This window comes from Malaclemys terrapin, chromosome 2, assembly GCF_027887155.1.
Source record: "Malaclemys terrapin pileata isolate rMalTer1 chromosome 2, rMalTer1.hap1, whole genome shotgun sequence".
Lineage (NCBI taxonomy): Eukaryota > Metazoa > Chordata > Testudines > Emydidae > Malaclemys > Malaclemys terrapin.
In genome coordinates this window covers 69,618,077-69,639,024 of record NC_071506.1, presented here as the reverse complement: position 1 = coordinate 69,639,024, position 20,948 = coordinate 69,618,077, and the positions used below count along the sequence as shown (strand labels likewise).

Here is a 20,948-nt window from a genome sequence, read left to right as displayed (position 1 = left end):
TCTCTCATAAAGCATATTTGTGTGAGTTAACCCTAGCCTGCAGAAATTTTGAGGTTTCACTTAACAAAAGACCATTAAGAAACATGACTTCTCTTTCTTTTCCACTGTAAGCTTCTGCTTCAATCCATCAGTTTTGCAGGAGAATGAAATAAACCAAACTTACTATATACATATATACACACATACACACACACACACACTTTTTTCCCCACTTTATACTAGATTGGCCTTCCCAGCAAGCAGTTTAAAAATATTCCAATGTAAGTAAATTTAGATGTATGCAGTTTTGCAGGTTTTATATTAAGCAAAATGAAGAAAAAAATATTTTAGTGACCATAATTTTTTATCATGAGTCTACTTATACCAAACAATGAATTTGAATTTAAGCATCATTTGGATGCCAGTTTAAAGCTCCCTAGTAAACTATTCCTCTTTCTCCTGGGTCAGAGTTCCAAATGCAGATACGTGCTTTAAAAGCCCTCTTATCAAGTATATGCCTGTTTTTTACATTTAAAAAAGGCATTGAGACAATTATATATACAACACACAAATTAAGTTGAGTGAAAGCATTATGTTATGTTAATCTATTAGATGCTATATTAATCTGAGCACAATCTGAGAGCATTAGTGAGAGATTTAGTAAAAAGAGAGGATAGGATACCCTAGCTATTTATGAGAAAAAGTAGCAGGCATACCTGATGGTGGAACAAAAATTATTTATTACATTTTGAACAAACCCTGATTTACTATAAACATGAACTGCTTATAAAGCTTTAAAAGGACAAGTTATTTAAAGTAATGAGACATATTAGGCTCCAGTTTACTTGCAGTGTAGGTGGTAATGTTTTAGTGTACTTGACATTTCCTATGCTTATTTTAGAAATGTTTCTATTTCTTCTTTGAATTAGAACAGTAATGGTGCAGTTGGAGTAATTAGTAATCCAGACTGAATATCTAAATAAAGGACATACCAGTCTATAAGGAATCCTTACACTTAAAGCTTAGGGCCAGATTCTCATTTACACCTTTAGACTGCTCTGTTAGCCTAAAAGTGCTTCAAAGTGAACACAAATTACATTTGCACCCATATTAAGGACACTTTACACTGCCAGAGTGGTATAAAATAACAATTAGACTCAAAGTATTTGCTTATCCAGTGTGTTAAGCCCAAAAGAATTAGTAACAGCCATGACTATTATCTACTTGATTGTACTCGACCAATAAAAATGGTCCAGATCCTGCTTCAGGTTCAGTCACTTTTCCCCGGATCACTGGGCAACAGCCCTAAAGTCTGCAGGGTCAGCCATAGATGGATCACCCCAGTAGATCAAATGCCACCCATAACCTATGCTACTGGCGTAGGGGCATGGCTGAGAAAAGGCAGCAGGGCCAGGGATTCCTTAAACTTTTTTGATCCTGGCTGCTCAATCTCCCCTTTAGAGCCTTTGGCAGTCAGAGTACACAAGCAACATTCCAGCAGGCGGCTAGCATAGTACCCGCTGCACTATGCAGTTCTTGGCCTGAACTAAAGATCAGGACCATTAATCTCACCTCAAGGTGCAAGGTGTTAGGCACACACTGTGACTTCCAACATCAGATGCTTTGAATAAAATTATTATTATTAAATATTATTATTAAATAATTGTATTAATAAGTGTGTTTTAAAGCTTCAGTTCAATATATTCTAAAGGTAAAGAAATAGAGAACTATGGCTTCATGGAATGAGGCATTTGATTAGAAATTCATCCTTCTACACAAACACCACATAGTTAAAGTGCCAAAATTGCATTGTAGGGAGAAAGGTGGCATGCTGGAGTGAGGATTAGGCTTAGGAGCAGGAGCTCTGTATAGCATGTTCCCCTCCAAACATGATAAATAAATATTGGATTTGCAGACAAATCCATGTGGGAGTTAATGCTACTCCCATCAGCATTAAACTCCTCCTCCAAGCTTTGGGGATCTAGGAAGACAGAACTAATTACTGCATGGCTTCTCTGGAGGTGTTGTTATTAAGGCCAGGTAGGGGAGCAACCCAAAATGGTGCAAACCTCCATAATCTGCAAGGTTGAAGTCCAGTTTCCCATGGACGCTGGCATTTGGGGGCTGTACCGTGAGGCTGTAGACCTCTCCCCTGAGAGCAAAATGGTTTTCAAATGCTTTCCCCTTGCCTTGTAGGTTTTCCATTGAAAGATATTACACTTTTTAAAATAGTAATTATTGAAAACATTTGTTTTACAAACGGTGGTGGTCATGATTTTTCAGTGGTTAAGGTCTAGTCTGGGACATAAGAAAACCATAGTTCTATTCCCTACTCTATTCCACACCTTCTCCTGGCAAGTCACTTTCTGTCTTTGCCTTGTATCCCCATGTGCAAAATGGGGATAATCTTCCCTAATTTGTGGAGGTGCTGTGAGGATAAATACATTAAAGATTATGAGGTGTTCATACACTATGGTAATGGGAACCATGTATGAATCTAGGAAAGATAAACCAAAGGGAAAAATGCGAAAACCTCACATTTAAATGGGCCAAAGTTTGGGAGGCAAAGAGTGTTGACCTTAAACAGAGCCCATCTAATCCCCTACAAATAATCTCCATATACTATGCCCCTGTTGTTTCCATGTTTGGTTTTTTTATGCCAGGCCTATCGCCACTGTAATTCTGTAATTTAATGTGTGTGTGTGTGTGTGTGTGTGTGTGTGTGTGTGTGTGTGTGTGTACGTGCCCAGCTCCCTTTCTCCCCAGCAATGATATCATTACCCACAAAACCCAGGAGGATTTTTCTAGGCAAGATAATGCTGACCTTGGTAGTACTATCTTATGCTCAGTACTGTTCATGACACCACTCTCTCCCCTAAAGGAATGAAGAGCTGTTTAGGCAGAAGTGAGGAGCCTGTGGGAACAAGGTTAGGGTGAAGTTAGTGAGCAACAGAGTCCCTGGGTCTCAATGTAGATGTGCCAACCTTCTGCAGATTCTCCTGTGATCCATGAGCTTTCCCTGCAGATCTCAGGACATCCTCATGTTAGTACGGCTATCTATAAAGCTCACCTCTCCATGGTGTGATGTGAAAGTAACTGCAAGATTTAATTTGCAGAGTATCCCAATTCTGCTATGGGTTTTCCAATATTTGGCCCTGAATACTCAGATCTATTGCTTACTATAAAAAAAGCTTGACAAGGCTAATCATGGTGTTCATTTGGAAATGGTACTTTGAAGCATTACCAAATGAAAGATTTATGCTTTGCTTCTGAATCCGCAGGAAGCAGTTTTCACAGCAATTTTTTTTTCTACCAAACATTGAACTGTGTCTTTTTCTGGTCTCCTAAATTACATTATTCAGTGCAGAAGTAGCTACAGCTATCTGAAAGCTAAACACCTTAGATCCCATGAGCACAAAGGCATTGAATTTAATAATAATAGTGAAGAGAGTTGTTGCTACAATGAAATCTATTGCAATTTGTCCAGGGAATACTGAGGGGCCACTTAAGATGAGGACAAGATTATACAATGCCTGATGTAGGTTCTCCGCAATTTACTAGAATCAGTATAGTAAGATATATTGGATTTGTAATGATTTAATTTGCTTGATTGTGGCACAAGCAGCTGGAGGCTCAAGCAGATAATTACATTTCTAAGCCACCAAGTAATCCTTCTATGGGGGTTGTGGAATAGTCACTGATGACAGAAAACCAGTTGGAAAACAACATAAGCTCATACCCACATCAGTTGTCTAGTCATACAAAGTTCAGTGAATGATTAGCAGTAGGGTGGTTAGGGGTTTCACTGCATCGAAAAGGTATCATGCTGTTATTGTCACAAAGGGTTTACTAACATCTTGTCAAAGCAGGTAAGGATTATAAATTACATTGGTTATACTGGAAGGGGTATGGTGGAAAAAGGACCACAGGCCATTTTTCTGAAACCTTTCACCAGCATTACACGCAAGAAAGAATATTCTATGGTTTCATGGTTATAACAATCTGGTGATGTAGTTGAAGACATATCAAATAACTTTAAGAAGATGTAAATGGATAAAAACAAACCATACTATATACAAGACAAAAATCCCTAGGAAATTATTAAAACTTGTTTGACAAACTAGATGTCTATTGTTGTAAATAATACTTTTCAGCAGTAGATCTCATAGCACTTTACCAGGGAGATCAAGATCATTATCTCTATTTTATAGATGAGGAAACTGAGGCACAGAGCAGCAACATAACTTGCCCAAGGTCACCCAGCAGACCAGTAATAGAGCCCAGGTCTCCTGAGTAGCTATCCAGTACTCTATCCACTATGATACACTGCCCGTACATTAGTTATGATATGTCATTAATAGACAAAGAAGGAGTAACTGCTTTATCAAAGCTATTCTAACAACATCACAGCTAACTCTTTGGCTATTTTAATCCCACAGGATTTAATAGGTTTGCCGATCTACTGTACTTATCTAGTGCGGCCACAATTATCCATTGCTGTTGCCACATGCACCGTTAAGTATGCACTACTTACTAACACTATTTCTTTAAAGGTATCTTCCATTGAAATACCTAACCTTGGTCCATAAATAGTGAAGGGGTGAGAAACTGTGTAGTTAAGGATTTAATAGGATTGTGAGCCACATTTCAGTAGCCTTTTATTAGTTATTTTTATTTTGAAGGGGCACTGTGCTTCATAAGGCAAATCTATCATTGTGCTTGTGTCATAGTATCCCTAAGCTTGTAGTAAATCTTAAAGCTGACAATAGATGCAGTAAGTGGTGGTGCAGTTTAACTTTTTTTTTTCCAATCACCATCCCCAGACACTTAGGTTCCAAACTGTGTCATAATGGAATATTTGCTAAAATGAAACTTAACTACCATAGCTGAACACACCAAGAAAAGAACTAAGACTACAATTGTTACAGCTGATTTCAATTTTGGAACAAAAACTGGCTTTTTTCTAAAATGAAATGTTTCACAAACAATTGTTGACATTGTTTAAATGTTTCATTTGTGAGACAAATTGTGCCATTTCCCCCCATTATTTTTAAAAGCATTGAAAAAATTATTGAGCTTAACCATTTTAACATTTTCAAAAACAAAACTTTAAGACAAAAAAATCACATATTTCAAAAATAAAAAGGATTGATTTCTAACACTTCAAAACAAAAAAAATCAGATTTTCATTTTTTTCATAATAGGGTCTCATTTTCAATCAGCTCTAATGTTTGCATTAAACACACTTTTCTTCTTTAGATGAGACAATTCACCTTTTGTAAGAGTAAGCACAAGATTACAGAAATCAGCAGGGTTAAACCCACTTGCACAGCATTGATTTTTACCCATTCGGCATAATAAAATATAATAGGCATAAAATGATATAAAAAATGTCAGTAGCCTGGCAAATGGTTGTATTCTTAATGTCTGATTCAGTTCTTATCAGTTTTGTGCGTACTGTACCAATGAACAATCACACAATAGCAAAACAATATTTTCACTAGAACAACCATGTTTCAACCAACTGATATTAAACATGTCATAAACATGAATAAATAGCCCATAAAAAGGTCATTAAAGCAACAACCAGTAATAACCTCTGTGTCACACACAACCATAATCAAGATCTCTCTGGCATCAGGCTGCGATTCTGAGTCCTAATCCACTGGACCCATGTGCTTTAAGCTTCCCTTTAGCTGAGCAGGCTCCAGCAGTGTCTGTGGCCTCTCTGTGACATTTTCAACCAAGTGTTCTCTCTGTTATCCCTTCACAGAAATGGGCAGTTCTGCTACCCAGAGCCACCATGACCAGTACTGACCCCTCAGATTTCCCCATAGCTTAAGCACACCTTTTCCTGGAACTCCAACCATCTGGGCATTCTGGGTTTACAGTTTAGCTCTTCATTGAACCACAGATAGACACACAGGTAGATTTGCATGGGATTCTAAAGGCAAATACTCTTTACTTAGATAGCACAAGGGAAACACAGATCTAGAAAAATGACAAATACTAATACTCATTTCCCTGCCTCAGTTTCTTCACCACTCTGGAGCATTTTCTGGAATTAGTACTGAGTCCTCTGGGGCGTCCATGATCCTCTCTCTCTAGGTCAGCTAGCTTCCTTCTTCCACAGCTGCTCACGCAATTAAACAGGACCCCCACACACACTACAAAAGCATAGAATAGAAATGTGTGGTTGGAGAGGACATCAAGAGGTCACCTAGATCATTGCTCTATGCTGAAGAAGGACCAAGTATAGCATCCCTGACAGCTGATGCCTCTTCCTATCTCTTCCTCTTTCCTGCCCAAAGCTTCCTGTGTGTTTCTGTGAGTCTCCTCTGATTCACCCAGTCTCTGTGGTTTTTAAAGGCTAGCATCAACACTTTAATTTCTTTGTTCTGCATCTGGGGATCTTCCACTCTCCAGACCCCCTCCCTGTAGACAGACTGGGTCAAACTGTTTTTCCAAGGCTTCAGCCATCCCACTATCCTAAGCTGATCATTAAGGTATTAGAACTAAACACTGTACCTCGTCTGACAAACTCCAGTCAATTTATGGCTGACTCACTATGCACTGAGACATTCCATGAGGCATCAATTTCATAACATCAGCCTGAATTCATAAGTTGTGTGCAGACAAATTTCCAAAATCATCACCAGCCCTAATGTAATAATGATGACTAATAAAAGTATGTATTCTGAAAGAAATCAGACTGTCAACTTATTAGCTATTGTAATGGTCACTTTAGAAAGTAAAACTCACTTCCAGGCAGTTCTGTGTCACGTATCAGACAGATTTTGTAAGTGGGCGAGACACAAAGCCCACTGAGGTCAATGGAAGTTCTTCCATTCTCTTTGGTGGGCTCCTCCACAGAGTCTCCAGCTAGGTATTTCTCTCCTAGTACACATTAGTCATTTTTAGAGATTTGGTAAAGTATAGTTAGACATTGCTGATTTTCCTCCAGAGTAATTGGAGGAATTATTTTCATGCATATGGAATTTATACTATTGCTTAAAAACTTATTTTATTATAAAAGTCACAAGTAATCAGTTGAAAACATGTTTGAATAGAAAATACTATCCTGCTGTGTACATATGTCCACAGACACCTTATCCTTTTCTAACAACCCATGGTCAATTCCTACCTCATAACCAAAAGCCAACCTACTCAAAGCACAAACATCAAAATATTACTCAGGGAATTATAGCTTTCAGTACAATCTCAATCAAGTACTTCTTCTACAGAAGAAAGCACTTGTGATATGTTTATATAAGTGTAATTCTTTGAAATAAGGATATATTGAGAAAATGTTTTAAAACATATTTTAAATGGCACTGTTTAGGAAAAACAAAAATGTGTTATTATTTTAGTAAATTTATTTGTGAAAAGTGCTAGATAAGCAGTGCTGTAGATTAAATCCTCTACAATACAGATGCAGTACAGGCATACTTTTACCCTGGCAAACTCCTTCCACTCTCACTTGGAAAGAACATCTGTAAAAATAAAAAATCAACCTCTGGCCTCTGCTGAAACTGGCAACAAGGCTTCCAAAAACTGCTAACTGTGATGTGGACACTTTTCTGATAGAAACTGGACTATGGCAAACTGAATCAGTTTCCATCCTACCTCTCCAGTCACTGTATTGCTAGGTGGCCCCTCATTTTCATCTTACATACTTCCCACTCTCATCCAGTTTCTCTCAGGGCCCCTTAACTACCTCCCTCCTCTTCTCACTTTTTTGTGGTATACATCGGTGATCCCACCAACTCTCACTAATTCAGTTATCACCCCTAAGCTGATGATACCCAAATCCACCTCAGCAATTCTGACCTCTCTCATTCTATCTGGCCCTGCTTCTTTAACTGGGAAATATCTCTCAAATGTCCAGTCATTGATTTAAACTCAATGTGAAAAGGAACTCCTTATTTTTCCTCCCTCAAAAAAATAAATAAATAACTCCTCTCTCCTTCTCTGTCACTGTCAACAACTTCACCATCTCTAATGACACCAAAGTTCACAGCCCTAGAGTAATCTAAGGACACCCTTTTTCCTTTCCTCCATCACATCTAGGGTTTGTCTACATGCAGGGCCAGCTCTACTGTTTTTGCCGCCCCAAGCAGTGCGCCGAATTGCCGCCGCGGACGGCGGGGGCAGTCCATGTGCTGTTAGGGCAGCACGTGCGTTTCCATGGCAGCGTCAATTCGGCGGCAGCTTCTGTCTTCAGCCAGAAGACAGAAGCTGCCGCCGAATTGCTGCCGCAGGCAGCTGAACATAGAAGCTGCCACCGAATTGCCACTGTCGCAGAAACGTGTGTGCCGCCCTAATGGCGCATGGACTGCCCCCGCCGTCCGCGGCGGCAATTCGGCGCGCTGCTTGGGGGCAAAAACACATGGACTGTCGCCCCTTGTAGATTGCCGCCCCAAGCACCTGCTTAGAAGGCTGGTGCCTGGAGCCGGCCCTGTATACATGAACAATTAGTTTGTGGCAAACTGGAGTGTGAATCTACCCTGGACTAGCACCTCATATTAATTGTCCACATGAACTCTGCTGCATTAACAGTTTGTTAATGCACTTTGACTCATCCCCTTTCAAAAAGGACTAGGTCAAAGCACATTAATTTGCTTGCTAATTAAAGGCCATTGTTAAATCCTATCTGTTCTCCACTTACAGTTTCTCTAAAATTCATCCCTTCCTCTCCATTCCTACTACTCTGGTCCTGTTGACTCCTGAAACCACCTCTCACTGGCCTCCCCAAATTTCACAGTATACCCTTCAAACTTATCTGCATCTTCTTTGTCTGGTGCTTTTGAACATCTCAGCCTTCCTGAATGTTTGCACTGGCTTCCAGTTTACCCCAATATCATATTCAAACTCCTTATCCTCACCTTTTGCACCCTGCCTATATATCATTTCTTTTCTACTCTGCTTCATGTGCCCTATGTTCTGCCACTTACGCACTTTTGAGAATCCCACACAGTATTTCTAATGCAATTATTACCGTAGTATTCCAAAACCATGATATCACACAACTTCATTCTCTGCCTGAAAAACCCTCCAGAAAACCCATTTCTTTCAGAAAGCTTTTCCCCACTGTCCTCCACTATGACCCTCATTCCAGACATAGTCCCAAACATTTAAAATTAATTTAAAACTAAATCCAAATAATAAAAATAATAGTTTAGGTCCACAGATAGATTTTTTTTTACGTATATCAAGAATGAAAGGAATCCTAACAATGGCAATGATTCCATTACTAGATGGATATGTAGAATTCTATATTTGGAGAAAAAACTGTATTCATATCATATGATGACGATGATGATGAAGAAATACTTTCCATTCCAACAGAAATTAAGGATGATATTAAACAGCATCTACTAAAGTTAAACATTTTTAATTAGCAGATCTAGATAACTTGCATGCAAGAGCTTATAAGATCTGATCAAGGCTCTCTCTGGACTGTTAATACTGATTTTCAGTAAGTTTTGTAGTAAAGGGGAAGTTCCAGAGAACTGAAAGAAAGTTAATGATGTTCCAATATTTTAAAAGGTAAATGGGATGATCCAGGTAACTACAAGCCTGGTAGCCTGACATCGATTCCAAGAAAAATAATGTAATGGCTGATAAGGGACTTGATTAATAAAGAATTAAAGGAGAGTAACATAATAATGCCAATCAATATAAGTTTCTGGAAAATAGATCTTGTCAAACTAATTTCATATCAATTTTTGATGAGATTACAAGTTTGGATAATAAAGGTTATAGTGCTGATATAATATACTTAGACTTCTGTAAAGGCATTTGACTTAGTACCACCCGACATCTTGATTAATAAACTAGAATATACAAATTTAACATGGCATACATTAAATGAATTAAAAATTAGTGAAATGATAGGTCTCAAAATGTAATTATAATGAGGGATTCATTGTCAATGGGCTGTGTTTTTAGAGGGGTCTCAGGAGGATATGTTCCTGGCATCTTTATCAATGATTTGGAGGGGAAAAAAACATAAAACAATCACGGATACAATTTTCAGATAATGCAAAGATTCAGGGGGACCCGGTAAATATTGAAATGGACAGGTCACTGATACATAGCAATCTGGATATCTTGGGTAAGCTGACTGCAAGAAAACAGTACGTGTTTCAGTATGGTAAAGTAACACTTTTTCATACAAAGAATGCTGGCCATAAAGACAGGATGGAGGACTCTATCCTGGGAAGCAGTGCTCTGAAAAAAATACTTGAAGATCATGGTGGATAATCAGCTGAAAATGAGCTCCAAGTGTGATTCTGTGGCCAAAAGAGCTAATGTGATCCTTGGATATATAAGCAGGGGAATATCAACTAGGGGTAGAAAGAGTATGTTTCCTCTGTATCTGGCACTGGTACAACCACTGCTGGAAATCTGTGTTCATTCTGGTATCCACAATTCAAGAAGCATGTTGATAAATTAGAGAGGGTTCAGAGAAGAGCCACAAGGATGATTAAAGGATTGGAAAACATGCCTTATAGTGAAAGATTCAAAGAGCTCAATCTATTCATTTTATCAAAGAGAAGGTTAAGGGTTGATTTGGTCCTAGTCTATAAGTACCAACACAGGGAACAAATATTTGATAATGCACTCTTCAGTGTAGCAGAGAAAGATATAACACTATCCAAGGCAGGAAGTTGAAGCTAGACAAATTCAGACTAGAAATAAAGGTGCAAATTTTTAACAATGAAGGTAGTTAACCATTAGAACAACCACGCCTGGATTAACCAATGTCTGTTTAGTGCACTTCCACAGGATTTGGGTTGGTGGTGCTGTGACCTGGAACACAGGGACACAGTGCTGCTCAGGTTTGGCCTGGCTGCCCGTCAGGCATGATGAGGGGGAAGCCAGGCCTAATTTGAATGATTTCCATAGTGCATAGCCCAAATATCCTTTAATCTAGCACTGGGAACAATTTATCAAAGGTTGTGTTGGATTCTCCATCAAAGGAAAATTTTAAATCAAGCTTGGATGTTTTTCTAAATTATATGTTCCAGTTCAAGCACAGCTGTTAGACTTGAAGCCAGAATTAATAGAGGCAAGTCTTATGGCCTGTGTTATGCAGGAGGTCAGACAAGATGCTCACAGTAGTCCCTTCTTGCCTTAAAAAAATCTATGGGGGTTTCTAAACTGCACACTTCGTTTGGTGGTGTGTACTGTACTTACTCATACTGCCGCTGTAGCATGGGAATAAATAGCAGTGTAAACAGTGAGGGATGGCTTAGACAAGTAAAGACATGCCTGAAGAGAGTGGATGTGTATTGAAGTACATACCCTACATGATGCTCTACTCGCCCAAACTGTGTCTCCCCAGCTACAATGCTGTTTTAGCAGTGTAGTGTCCAGCTGGATCCCCATTGCTGGAGCCTTTCCCTGGAAAAGACTCAGGCAGTGGCAAAAGGCTCTGCCAGCAGCTGAGACCTTTCCCTGTCTCAAGGCAAAACTCCAGCAGCTCCCCACTGCAGCAGGGAAAGATTCCTGTAGCTCCCCACTGCAGGAGCCTTTCCCTCACTTCAGGGGAAGACTTGACCAGCGGGGAAAAGATCAGCCTTACTGTGCTACCTATCCCCCACCAGAGCCTTTTCTCGCCCCAGTGAATGACTCCAGCAGCAGGGAGCTGCTGAAGCCTTTTCCCACTTCCTTGCCTCTGCCAGAGCCTTTCACAGCATCCACACTGCTGTCTGTAGCTACATGTACACTATATGCCGCTGAATAGATTCCTATGTAACAATAAACATATCCCATAGCCTTACCCTATTGTAACTCTTGTTCATCCAGACCAACACCCATCACCTTTGGCTCATTGCTATGCCCCTGCTGGGTTAACGAGTAATTGGATAATAATACAGAATAAAATAAATAGCTTATTGATTTATGTCATTCAACAGTTTGGTCATAGACTCATTACCAAGCTAGGCTGAGTCACATTACTGGCATAGAGGTAAAAAATCACATCCCATTATTGATCCTATAAACCATCCAGTCCTTGCCACAGATTATTTTGAAGCTAATTTATTTTACCTGTTATTTGCTTCCTTCTGTATTGGGTAAAACCTTGGCCCTATTAAAATCCATGGGAATTTTGCCATTGATTTCAATGGAGCCAAAATTTAACCCATTATTTATTGGGGCTCATTTGTCATGCTAAATATAGTTATACAATACAAACAGGATTCCAGAAAGCATCAGAAGATTTTCCCTTGTTTAGTAATGGATACATCACTGATTTTTATTTTTAACTTTTCTAATACCCAGCATCCAAAGAGGGTTCCTGGCTGTAAATCGCTAGCAGAAGCAGGGGCCTCCCTGCAGCCCAGACTTAAGTGTTTATCACTGAGAGAGGGGTGGAACTTAGCATATACCCCTCTGATTGGCAACTCCCATTGGCTAACTTTGGCAGCTTCCTGACTAGCACGCTGACTTTTGTGAATCACAGTCCGGCATCTCTCTCTTCTCGTTCATTCTACAGGGAGCCTAGGCACCTAATTCGGCATGGTGAATCGTAATGTTCTCCTGTGATTTTCCAGGCATCTAAAAGTTAGGTGCTGTGACTCTCAGAGTCACAATGCCTAAGTCCTTTTGTGTATCCAGGCCTGAAGTGCTGATCAGAGCCTGCACTAGGCATAAGATGACTAAGCAATTGCTTATACCCCTGAGCAGCTCAAGGGGGTCCCCAACTAATTATTAGTATGTGTTGTGTGTGAGGGCCTCCAAAAATATTGCTGCTTAGGGCCCCCAATGGGCACTGGTGCTGAGCACCTTACTGGGTCAGGCCCCTACTAATATTAATAAGATTTTTTTTAAAGTTACTCGCCTCTCAAAACTTGAACATTTAAAGCATTAAGTTGTATACAAATTGCTTTAAACAACTACATGAATATTACATATGTATATATTTATTATGCTGATTCTAAATTTGTATATGGTAAAAATACTGTAGTGAGCAATTTTTTAAATATATTTTTACAAATTTAAAATATAACCTGATCAGAAGACAACATGGTTGATTCGTTTACAGTTAAAAGTAACATATTTTATGGTGGATCCTGAGAGCATGTTGTGTGAACCTATGATTCCAGTTCACTGTGAATTGATTACAGATCATATGTTTATAGTTAAACAAATCATGCTGGGAAGGTGTTTTTATTTGTCTCCCTTTACTTAGGTCTTACATTGAATTAGACTGTAGGTTCTTCAGGGCATGGATAGTGAAACAGATTCTTGACTGTATCCAAACTCTGCACAGCGGCAGTGAGGGGGATTGCTGATACAGCGCCATTTACAGCTCTTTGAGCCTCACCTACACAGACCCAGCTCAACTTCCAGCTGTGAGGAATAGCTCTAACTTACACATTTGGGGTCCTTATGCCAGAGAGGCATCAGGCTTAGTAAAGTGCTATTCTACCACAGTCCCTCTCCACCCAGCCACCCCCTTCATCCTCTTCTACAGTGGGAGTGGGCAGGGCAGCTGTTACAGGAGGTAGCTGATCTGCATCTGCCAGGTTTCCATCAGTGGTGAGTTCCACCGCACAGAGGGGATTCTCCACTGTCTCTGTTTGGCCATTTTGATTAACGAAAGTGAGCATCTATTCCCCAGAGAGGTATTCAGACAAAGTAATATCTAGCAAACAAAAGACAATCTTCTGCTAGGATGTCTTCTAGAATGTGACTAAAAATACACGTTGTTCCTTTGAATAGTGTGTTATCCCTAATGGAGTTAAATTTGCTACTGCAAAATCCATACTTTGAGCCTCTATAAGCCTGAGAACTCGTCATATTAAGAAGCATATTTTTTGCTTTGAAAATTTGTTATGGGTCCCTCCTTTTTGAACCATGACTGAAATTTTCTCCCTATTCCCTATATGTAACTGTGGCTTCCTAATCATCATTACTCTGAGTACATGAGTTTTCAATTCTGCCTTTTCAGCTGAAAATTAAAGCAGTATTTTCCACAAAGATACGGTGGTCCTCAGATTATCTTCTAATTGAATGTTTGGGTAAACATGAATATTTCATTAATTTCATGAGATTTTCTTAGCTGCCTTTTATCCAAATACTTTCTGCAAAACAGGAACAGCTTTGGTGTACCCTACATGCTAAAGTAGTCCTAAAAATTAAAAGACCGTATATATTCACTATTCTCTCTTTTTGTAGAGGAAAGAGTCATCTAAATTCACAGCAGCTATGTGGCTCAAATTTTGCCTTTGCTGTGAGAGGATATTATTTTAAAAGATATCGGTTGATTTTTTTCCAGGATTTTAGGCCACAAAGCCGGGTTCTGTTCTCAGTTACACCAGTGTAAATTCAACAGACAACTTCAAATTTTAAATGATGTAATGGAGAACAGAATTGAGGCTGATGAAGAATAGAAACTTGCTAATTATTATAAAAAAAATAGGAAATTAAAAAGTATTTTCTGTCATGATGCACATGGGATATTCCAGGCAGTGCTTATGCTTTCTCCAATTAATTATTATTATTATTTATTTTCAATATTCAAATAACTTTTTCCTACTTATAGTGTGAAAGTAAAGATTTCTGGATATTGGGAAAAAAGGAAATAACAGTAACCAAAACTTTCCATTCTCCAGAATAACACGTCCACCAGACCAACCCCTAAAGCTCAGCTAAAGTAACAGATGGAGCCACTTTATAAGTAATTCTATTTTATTAAATTAAGAAGTCAAATATTTTTATTTTACTTCCTTAGTTAATCTTTCAGAGGGGTAGCCGTGTTAGTCTGGATCTGTAAAAAGCAACAGAGAGTCCTGTGGCACCTTTAAGACTGAGGGCAGGTCTTCACTACGGGGGGGGAGGGGTCGATTTAAGATACGCAAATTCAGCTATGCGAATAGCGTAGCTGAATTCGACGTATCGGAGCCGACTTACCCCGCTGTGAGGACGGTGGCAAAATCGACCTCCGTGGCTCCCCGTCGACGGCGCTTACTCCCACCTCCGCTGGTGGAGTAAGAGCGTCGATTTGGGGATCGATTGTCTCGTCCCGACGAGACGCGATAATTCGATCCCCGAGAGATCGATTTCTACCCGCCAATTCAGGCGGGTAGTGTAGACCTAGCCTAACAGATGTATTGGAGCATAAGCTTTCGTGGGTGAATGCCCACTTCATCGGATGTAACTTGGAAGGATCTGGGCAATGGAGGTTCCTGTGACTTGGGTTCTGAGTGGAGAGAGAGAAAGTGATGATGAAGCTGTCATCTTCACTGGATCTGGAAATAAGGGTCTCCATGCATAATATGAGATGATTAGTATAATCTAAGACCTCTTTCTCCAAATCTATTGAATGGCTCTTAGGAGAAGAGGGAAAGGAAGGACACATAAAATAGGTGTTTCTCCTACTGTGCCTTAGCTCCATGTACCTTTTGTTTTTGAAAGAAGAAACAAAAAGGGGTACTGAATTGTCATTTGACACAAAATGATCATTTTCAAAAATGAACATAAGAGTGATGATCCAAATAAGGAGTTCTATCTGCATCCTGATCTGAGTGAACCAGCCTTCTGACTGAGAGATCTCTTTATCAATCCAGTTCAATAGCACTTTGTGACCATCTGAAACAAAAGTTGTCACCATGCCATTGACATAAATGAAAAGAGTTGATTAACTAAGTCCAGTTTCAAGTACATGGGTGGCCACCTCAAAAACCTCAGCCATGAAAATAGGTGTAATTGGCACTCTCGCTGTCTATTGTGTCAGCAAATCCAGAAGCTGAATAAGCATGAAAATTTCTAAACTCTAGAGAAGATCTCTTTAGGTCAGGGAGGAAGCTTGCTCGGTGGTTAACCATGTTGTACCTGTTCTATGGATAACTGGAGGTCTGCAGTTTCCAAGGTTATCAGTCCTGCATTCTTCACAAGCACTACATTCTCTAAAACTAAGTATTTAAAGAGAAAGAAACCATGCTGTGTGAACTGCACTCAAAAGTATTTCTCTGTCCATCAGAAAAGATTCTAAAAAATAGACATTTATATGAGTAATGAAGCGTCACTGTTACATTAGATATGATATAAATATTTTATATGCCTATAACTTTTATATTTCAGTGCATAAGAAACTGCCTCTATGGTGGGTATTGTATAATTATGCCTTCCTTTAAAGCATCTGATATTAGCAACTGTTAGTGACAGGATACAGGATTTGATGGCCCACTAGTCTTTTCTGGTATGTCAATACCTATGTTCCCTGCTATCACCCTTCTTGTCAGCACATGAATCTGTGGGGATATTATCTGAACATGTTTTCTAATAGACTTTTTTATAACTCCCAGAGTTAGTCTGGCTGCTCTCAACACTAAGAGGTTTATGCTTCTTTTGCATCTATCATGCTTTTTTAAAAAAAAATAGCACTCCCCAGCCTGAGGATTTCTATACATAGACCAGGGAGTGCAATTATTCTGTCCTTCTACCATCCAGTCATGAGAATAAATTACTTATGGTGGAACTTGGTCAAGCATCCTGCATGTTGCCTTGAAAAGGGGACCCGTGAAAAATCAGACATATTTCCAGTTGTCTCACATGTAGTCCAAGCCAGGATAGTGAAAGATCATGCATCATGGGCACCTCTCTTTTCAGTAAACTGGTGGTCTAAACACTGGGGGAAATGTTGGAAGGTTCATTAAAGACACTCTCCTTCCTGGGACTGTATTCACTAACTGCATCTTCCTGCCTCTTTGAAATGTAGGGGTCAAGGACTGTGTATAGAAGAGGCATAAGTACAATACTGAAGGGCCAAACTTTATTTGTTTTTGCCATGTCAACTTTTCTAATGTGTCTTTTCCTCATTGCCCAGCATCATCCGGAAGAAATGGCAGTGAGCCTGATGGAAAACACCAGTGAGCCTGATGGAAAACACCAGGATATATTCACGCTTTTAATCTCCTTTTTGTAAATCTTATAATGCTACTTTCATGCAAAAATACCAGTTATGTAGAATGTACATAGCCTAACCACATAGACAAAAGACTGTGTGTCTTATCTATACACTTATCTACTAAATAATTCTGCTAATAACTAATCACTGTAACTCAGTGTATTGGCATCATTACTGGATACAAGATGTTATCACAATAAGAACTTAGTACCTGATCTGTGCTGTGCACAATTATGTTGATCACAATTGACTTTTGTGCCCAAACCCACAATTCATTCCCCTGCCATACTTTATTGCTTAATGGTACCAACGTTTCTGACCTACTCTGACCTTCTTCACACAAAAAGAAGAAAAGGTACACTGCATTTCCCCCACGCAGACTCATGAAAGTGGCTAACATTTAATTAATATATGGACCAAATGGTGCTGTCAGTATCAATAAAACAAGACATCTTGAATTAATAAATCCAGAGCTAAATGTAACATCAGTTATTTTCTCTGTGCTTAATTCTAGGAAGAAGAGAACTGCCAGCGCAGACTGTGGGTAGGAATTCGTTTTCCTGAGAATTGTTTCTGTGCTGACTCAAGGAGAGAACAAGTCAATGTAAATATGAAACGCGAGGGGCTTGGTTTAAAACCACTACTCAGTAGTTTTGTTTTTCCAAAAAATATGAAGCTCGACTTTTGCAGCCAAAGTGACAATCACATGACACCAGTAAACTCGATTCCCCCTCTCACTCCTCCGGATAAGGACCGCATAATTTGGTAAATTTGGTGTGACTTTACCTCCCCACCACACACACACACACTCCGAGGAGCCCGAGACAAGCTGAACTCCTAGTTTGGGGAATGGAGCCAAAGCGGAGGCGGCAGGATAATAAATCGCTTCCTATATTTGTTTGCTAGTACGGGTCCGAGAGGAGTCCCCTTCAGGGTGCAGCGGGCCGAAGGGGAAGGAGAACCACCGGCTCTCGATGCGCTGAGTCTCCCGCCTGCCCCGGGAGGGACGCAAAGGCAGAAACAAACCCAGGAGCTGCCGAGAGCTGCCTGGAAACGACGGCGAAGTGATAAAGAAGAAAAGCTCTCCTGGAGCAGCCCCCGGCCACTGTACTGTAAGAGGCTCCCGTGGCTCACCCCCGCCCCCAGCGGCTCTCCCTACCCAGCGCTGTGCTTTCCGCTGCCCCAGCCCATCATCCAATCTCCTGCGCCCCGCCTGCAGGTGTGTAAGGGAGCGGGACAGCAACTCACGGGTTAAACTCAGGCTCGTCTTAGCCTCGGGAGACCTGCAGCACTTAAAGGCTAACAAGGCACCCGAGGACCTGAAAGTGAATGGGAATCGCTTAGGTAGAAACTTTAAGGACAAGGTGGGGAAAGTTCTGCAGTTCAACACAGGCAGCAGCATCCAATCCCGGGCATCGGGCCACGCGCTCTGCTCCAGTCAAAACATCCGCGCGCTGCTCCTGCTCCTGCCTGCACCGAAAGTTTGCAGCTTTCGCGCTGCAGTGGCTGCCACGGGAGCCGAGCAGCAGCGACGAGGATACCAGGGCAGAGGGGGAAGGAAGCGGAGAAGCAGATTTCTGGAAGCTCGCTCTCTGCTTCTGTGTTTCTACAAGGCTGAGGCCAGCTCCTCCGCGCGGCAGGGATCCACGTGAAAGCGGCAGATCTCAGACGAGCCAGGACGACAGGCAACTTGGCTCCTGCTGGCTCTAACGCCATCAACACGTCCCGCTCCCGCAGATAGAAGGGCAGGGTCGAAACACAGATCCCCACGGAGCGCGACAAAACACGCGTGATTGCCCTCGGGGGAGCTGGGGAGACGCGCCCTTCCTCCCGGCCTAGGTCTGACAAGTACCGCAGCTGCTGAGGACAAGTTTCCTCTGTCAGGCCAGGGGATGGGGAGAGAGGCTGAGCGGTTGGTGACTCAAACCCGTCCGCCGCCTGCTGGGATCGGGGGTGCGGAGGGGAAAGGAGGGGGAAGGGACGCTGCTCTTACCTACGTGCCTGGAGCTGGTGAAGAGCCGGGGCACCTGCCCCGCTGCTCGCTCCCTGGAGGCGGAGGAGGAGGAAGTCACCCGGGGGTCTTGGTCCACAGCTGCGGAATAGAGGGCGCTGCCGCTGTAGCGCCTGGAGATCACCCTGTCCCCCTTTCGGGGTGGGTGGGGCTGGTGGCTCTGGCTGTCCCCGATAGCTTGCAAGAGGAGATCGAGCAGAATCCTCCTGTCCCCTCCTGGCGCCTCCAGGTCCCTGCTGCTGCCCTCGACCCCCGGCGGCGCAGGGGCTGAAGTGAGCAGCAGGAAGAAGATGGCAGGCAGAGCGTGACATCTCTTTGCCCCTCGCATCTCTCTGGCTCCTGAGAGAAGATAGAGCAGAGCACGGTTAGCTCCTGGCCATGCCCGCACCCAGCCCTCTCCTCATGCTGGGGCCAGCTCCTGTCCCACTGGGTGGGGAAAGCGAGCGAAGCCAATGGGGGCTGACTGAGGCCGGCAGCAGGGCGCTGGGGAAGAAGAGCGCTGCTGGGACCAGACTGGCTGGAGCGCAGCGGAGGCGCGTGTTGTTGGACGCGCAGGGAGCCAGGTGGGCGCAAGGGCGCTGGGCTCAGCACACCCCTCTCCTCTCCCGCGTCTACTGTGCGCGCTGCCGGGCTGGGGACCATGCTAGTGCTAGCGCCGCTGCGCTGGGGTGGGGGGTGGCGGGGGGGAGAAGGAGGGCTCTCCGGATTGCCTGGCCCCACCACACTTCCCCGCCCACCGCGGCAAGCGCTGCAGTTTCATCTCAGATCCCTTTAGGACACATTTATAGACACGGATTAGGACAAGGGTATTAACCAAGCAGCACATATTACAATCCAGGGCTTTATTGGGGGATTTGCCTGGCTTTCTTCTCCCAGCGTGATCACCCCTGAAGCTTTAGTCTTTCAGCGGAATCACAATCAGTTTTAACTTTCAGCTGGACACAAATAACCAAGACAGAGACTTCTTTTTTTTTTAAAGGGGGAAGGAAGGAGAAATCTTCCCAGGACTTTTAAACCGTAGAACTAGAAATCCCCACACTACTCTGGTATTGCCCTAGATTCTCATACTGATATACATTATATAAAATACACTCTCGCTGTCTCTCCACTTAGAATGACAATTTCCCCCATTGATGGGGGAAATGGCTTGCCTTTCATCTCTGTGAATCTACCGGGCACATTCATTGATCGAACTCCTGGCTTTCGGGGGGCGTTAGTGATTATGCTAGGTGACTGGTAAGAGAATTTAGGCGCTTTATTTTTCGATGTAGCCCGTGTTCTGATACGAATACATTTTAAAAGTCCAAACCTTTAGTATGTTTTACTATATCAGTGTGAGAGCTCAAAGCCCTCCTACATCCGCGCGAGCACATTACACACGTGGAGATACTACAGCCAAGATACTTCTATAAGTATCTTAGGAAAACGGAGGCTGGGGTGTTTCATTATTTTGGAGCGGAGACAAATATGAAAGGCAGTTTAAAAGGCAAACACAATAATGACGGGCTGAGACTCCTAGCAGAGAACCTAATACATCTAAGTAAGCTATTCTAAATATAGTAAATAATTAGGATTATGAAAGGGGGGAATAATTCAGTTATTTACAAACCGATTTATGTTTGCATCGCTTACAACTCCCTTTTGTCAAAAGAGCTAAAAAGATCTCGCAGCAAGCTAACTGCCCCAAAAATGGTTCGAGGTTTCCAACCCTCCGCCGGCAGCTATTGCATATGACTAGCTCTAGGAATGAATTAGGAACGGATTGAGCCTTTCATTCATTGATGCGGCGAGCGGATGCTGATTATTCTAAGTGGTGACACTACCCCTGGAATAATTAAAGAAATGCTAAACCCCAGCCACCATATCTTGACTACAAAGAAAATTGCAGCAGCCTGGCAAAATGTCTCTCTCTCTCTCTCTCTCTAAACAGAGGACAAGACGGAGCGCTTACCTTGAAGTAGAGTCAAATTTTGCTCAACTCTGGTATTTCTAAGTTGCTAAGAGACTTTCCTTCCTCTTCCTCCCAGTGAAGACTTA

At 41.8% G+C, this 20,948-nt stretch overlaps 1 protein-coding gene across 1 annotated transcript in view; it reads right to left on the bottom strand.

Moving 5' to 3' along the window:
• ALKAL1 (ALK and LTK ligand 1) overlaps positions 1 to 19,494 on the bottom strand; it is a 43,711-nt gene extending 24,217 nt beyond the window's left edge. Inside the window, exon 1 of the mRNA XM_054019315.1 lies at positions 18,894 to 19,494. Within this exon, the coding sequence (XP_053875290.1) occupies positions 18,894 to 19,239 (346 nt within the window). The 5' untranslated portion in view covers positions 19,240 to 19,494. The remainder of the gene's footprint in view (positions 1 to 18,893) is intronic.
• Positions 19,495 to 20,948: the final 1,454 nt, after the last annotated feature.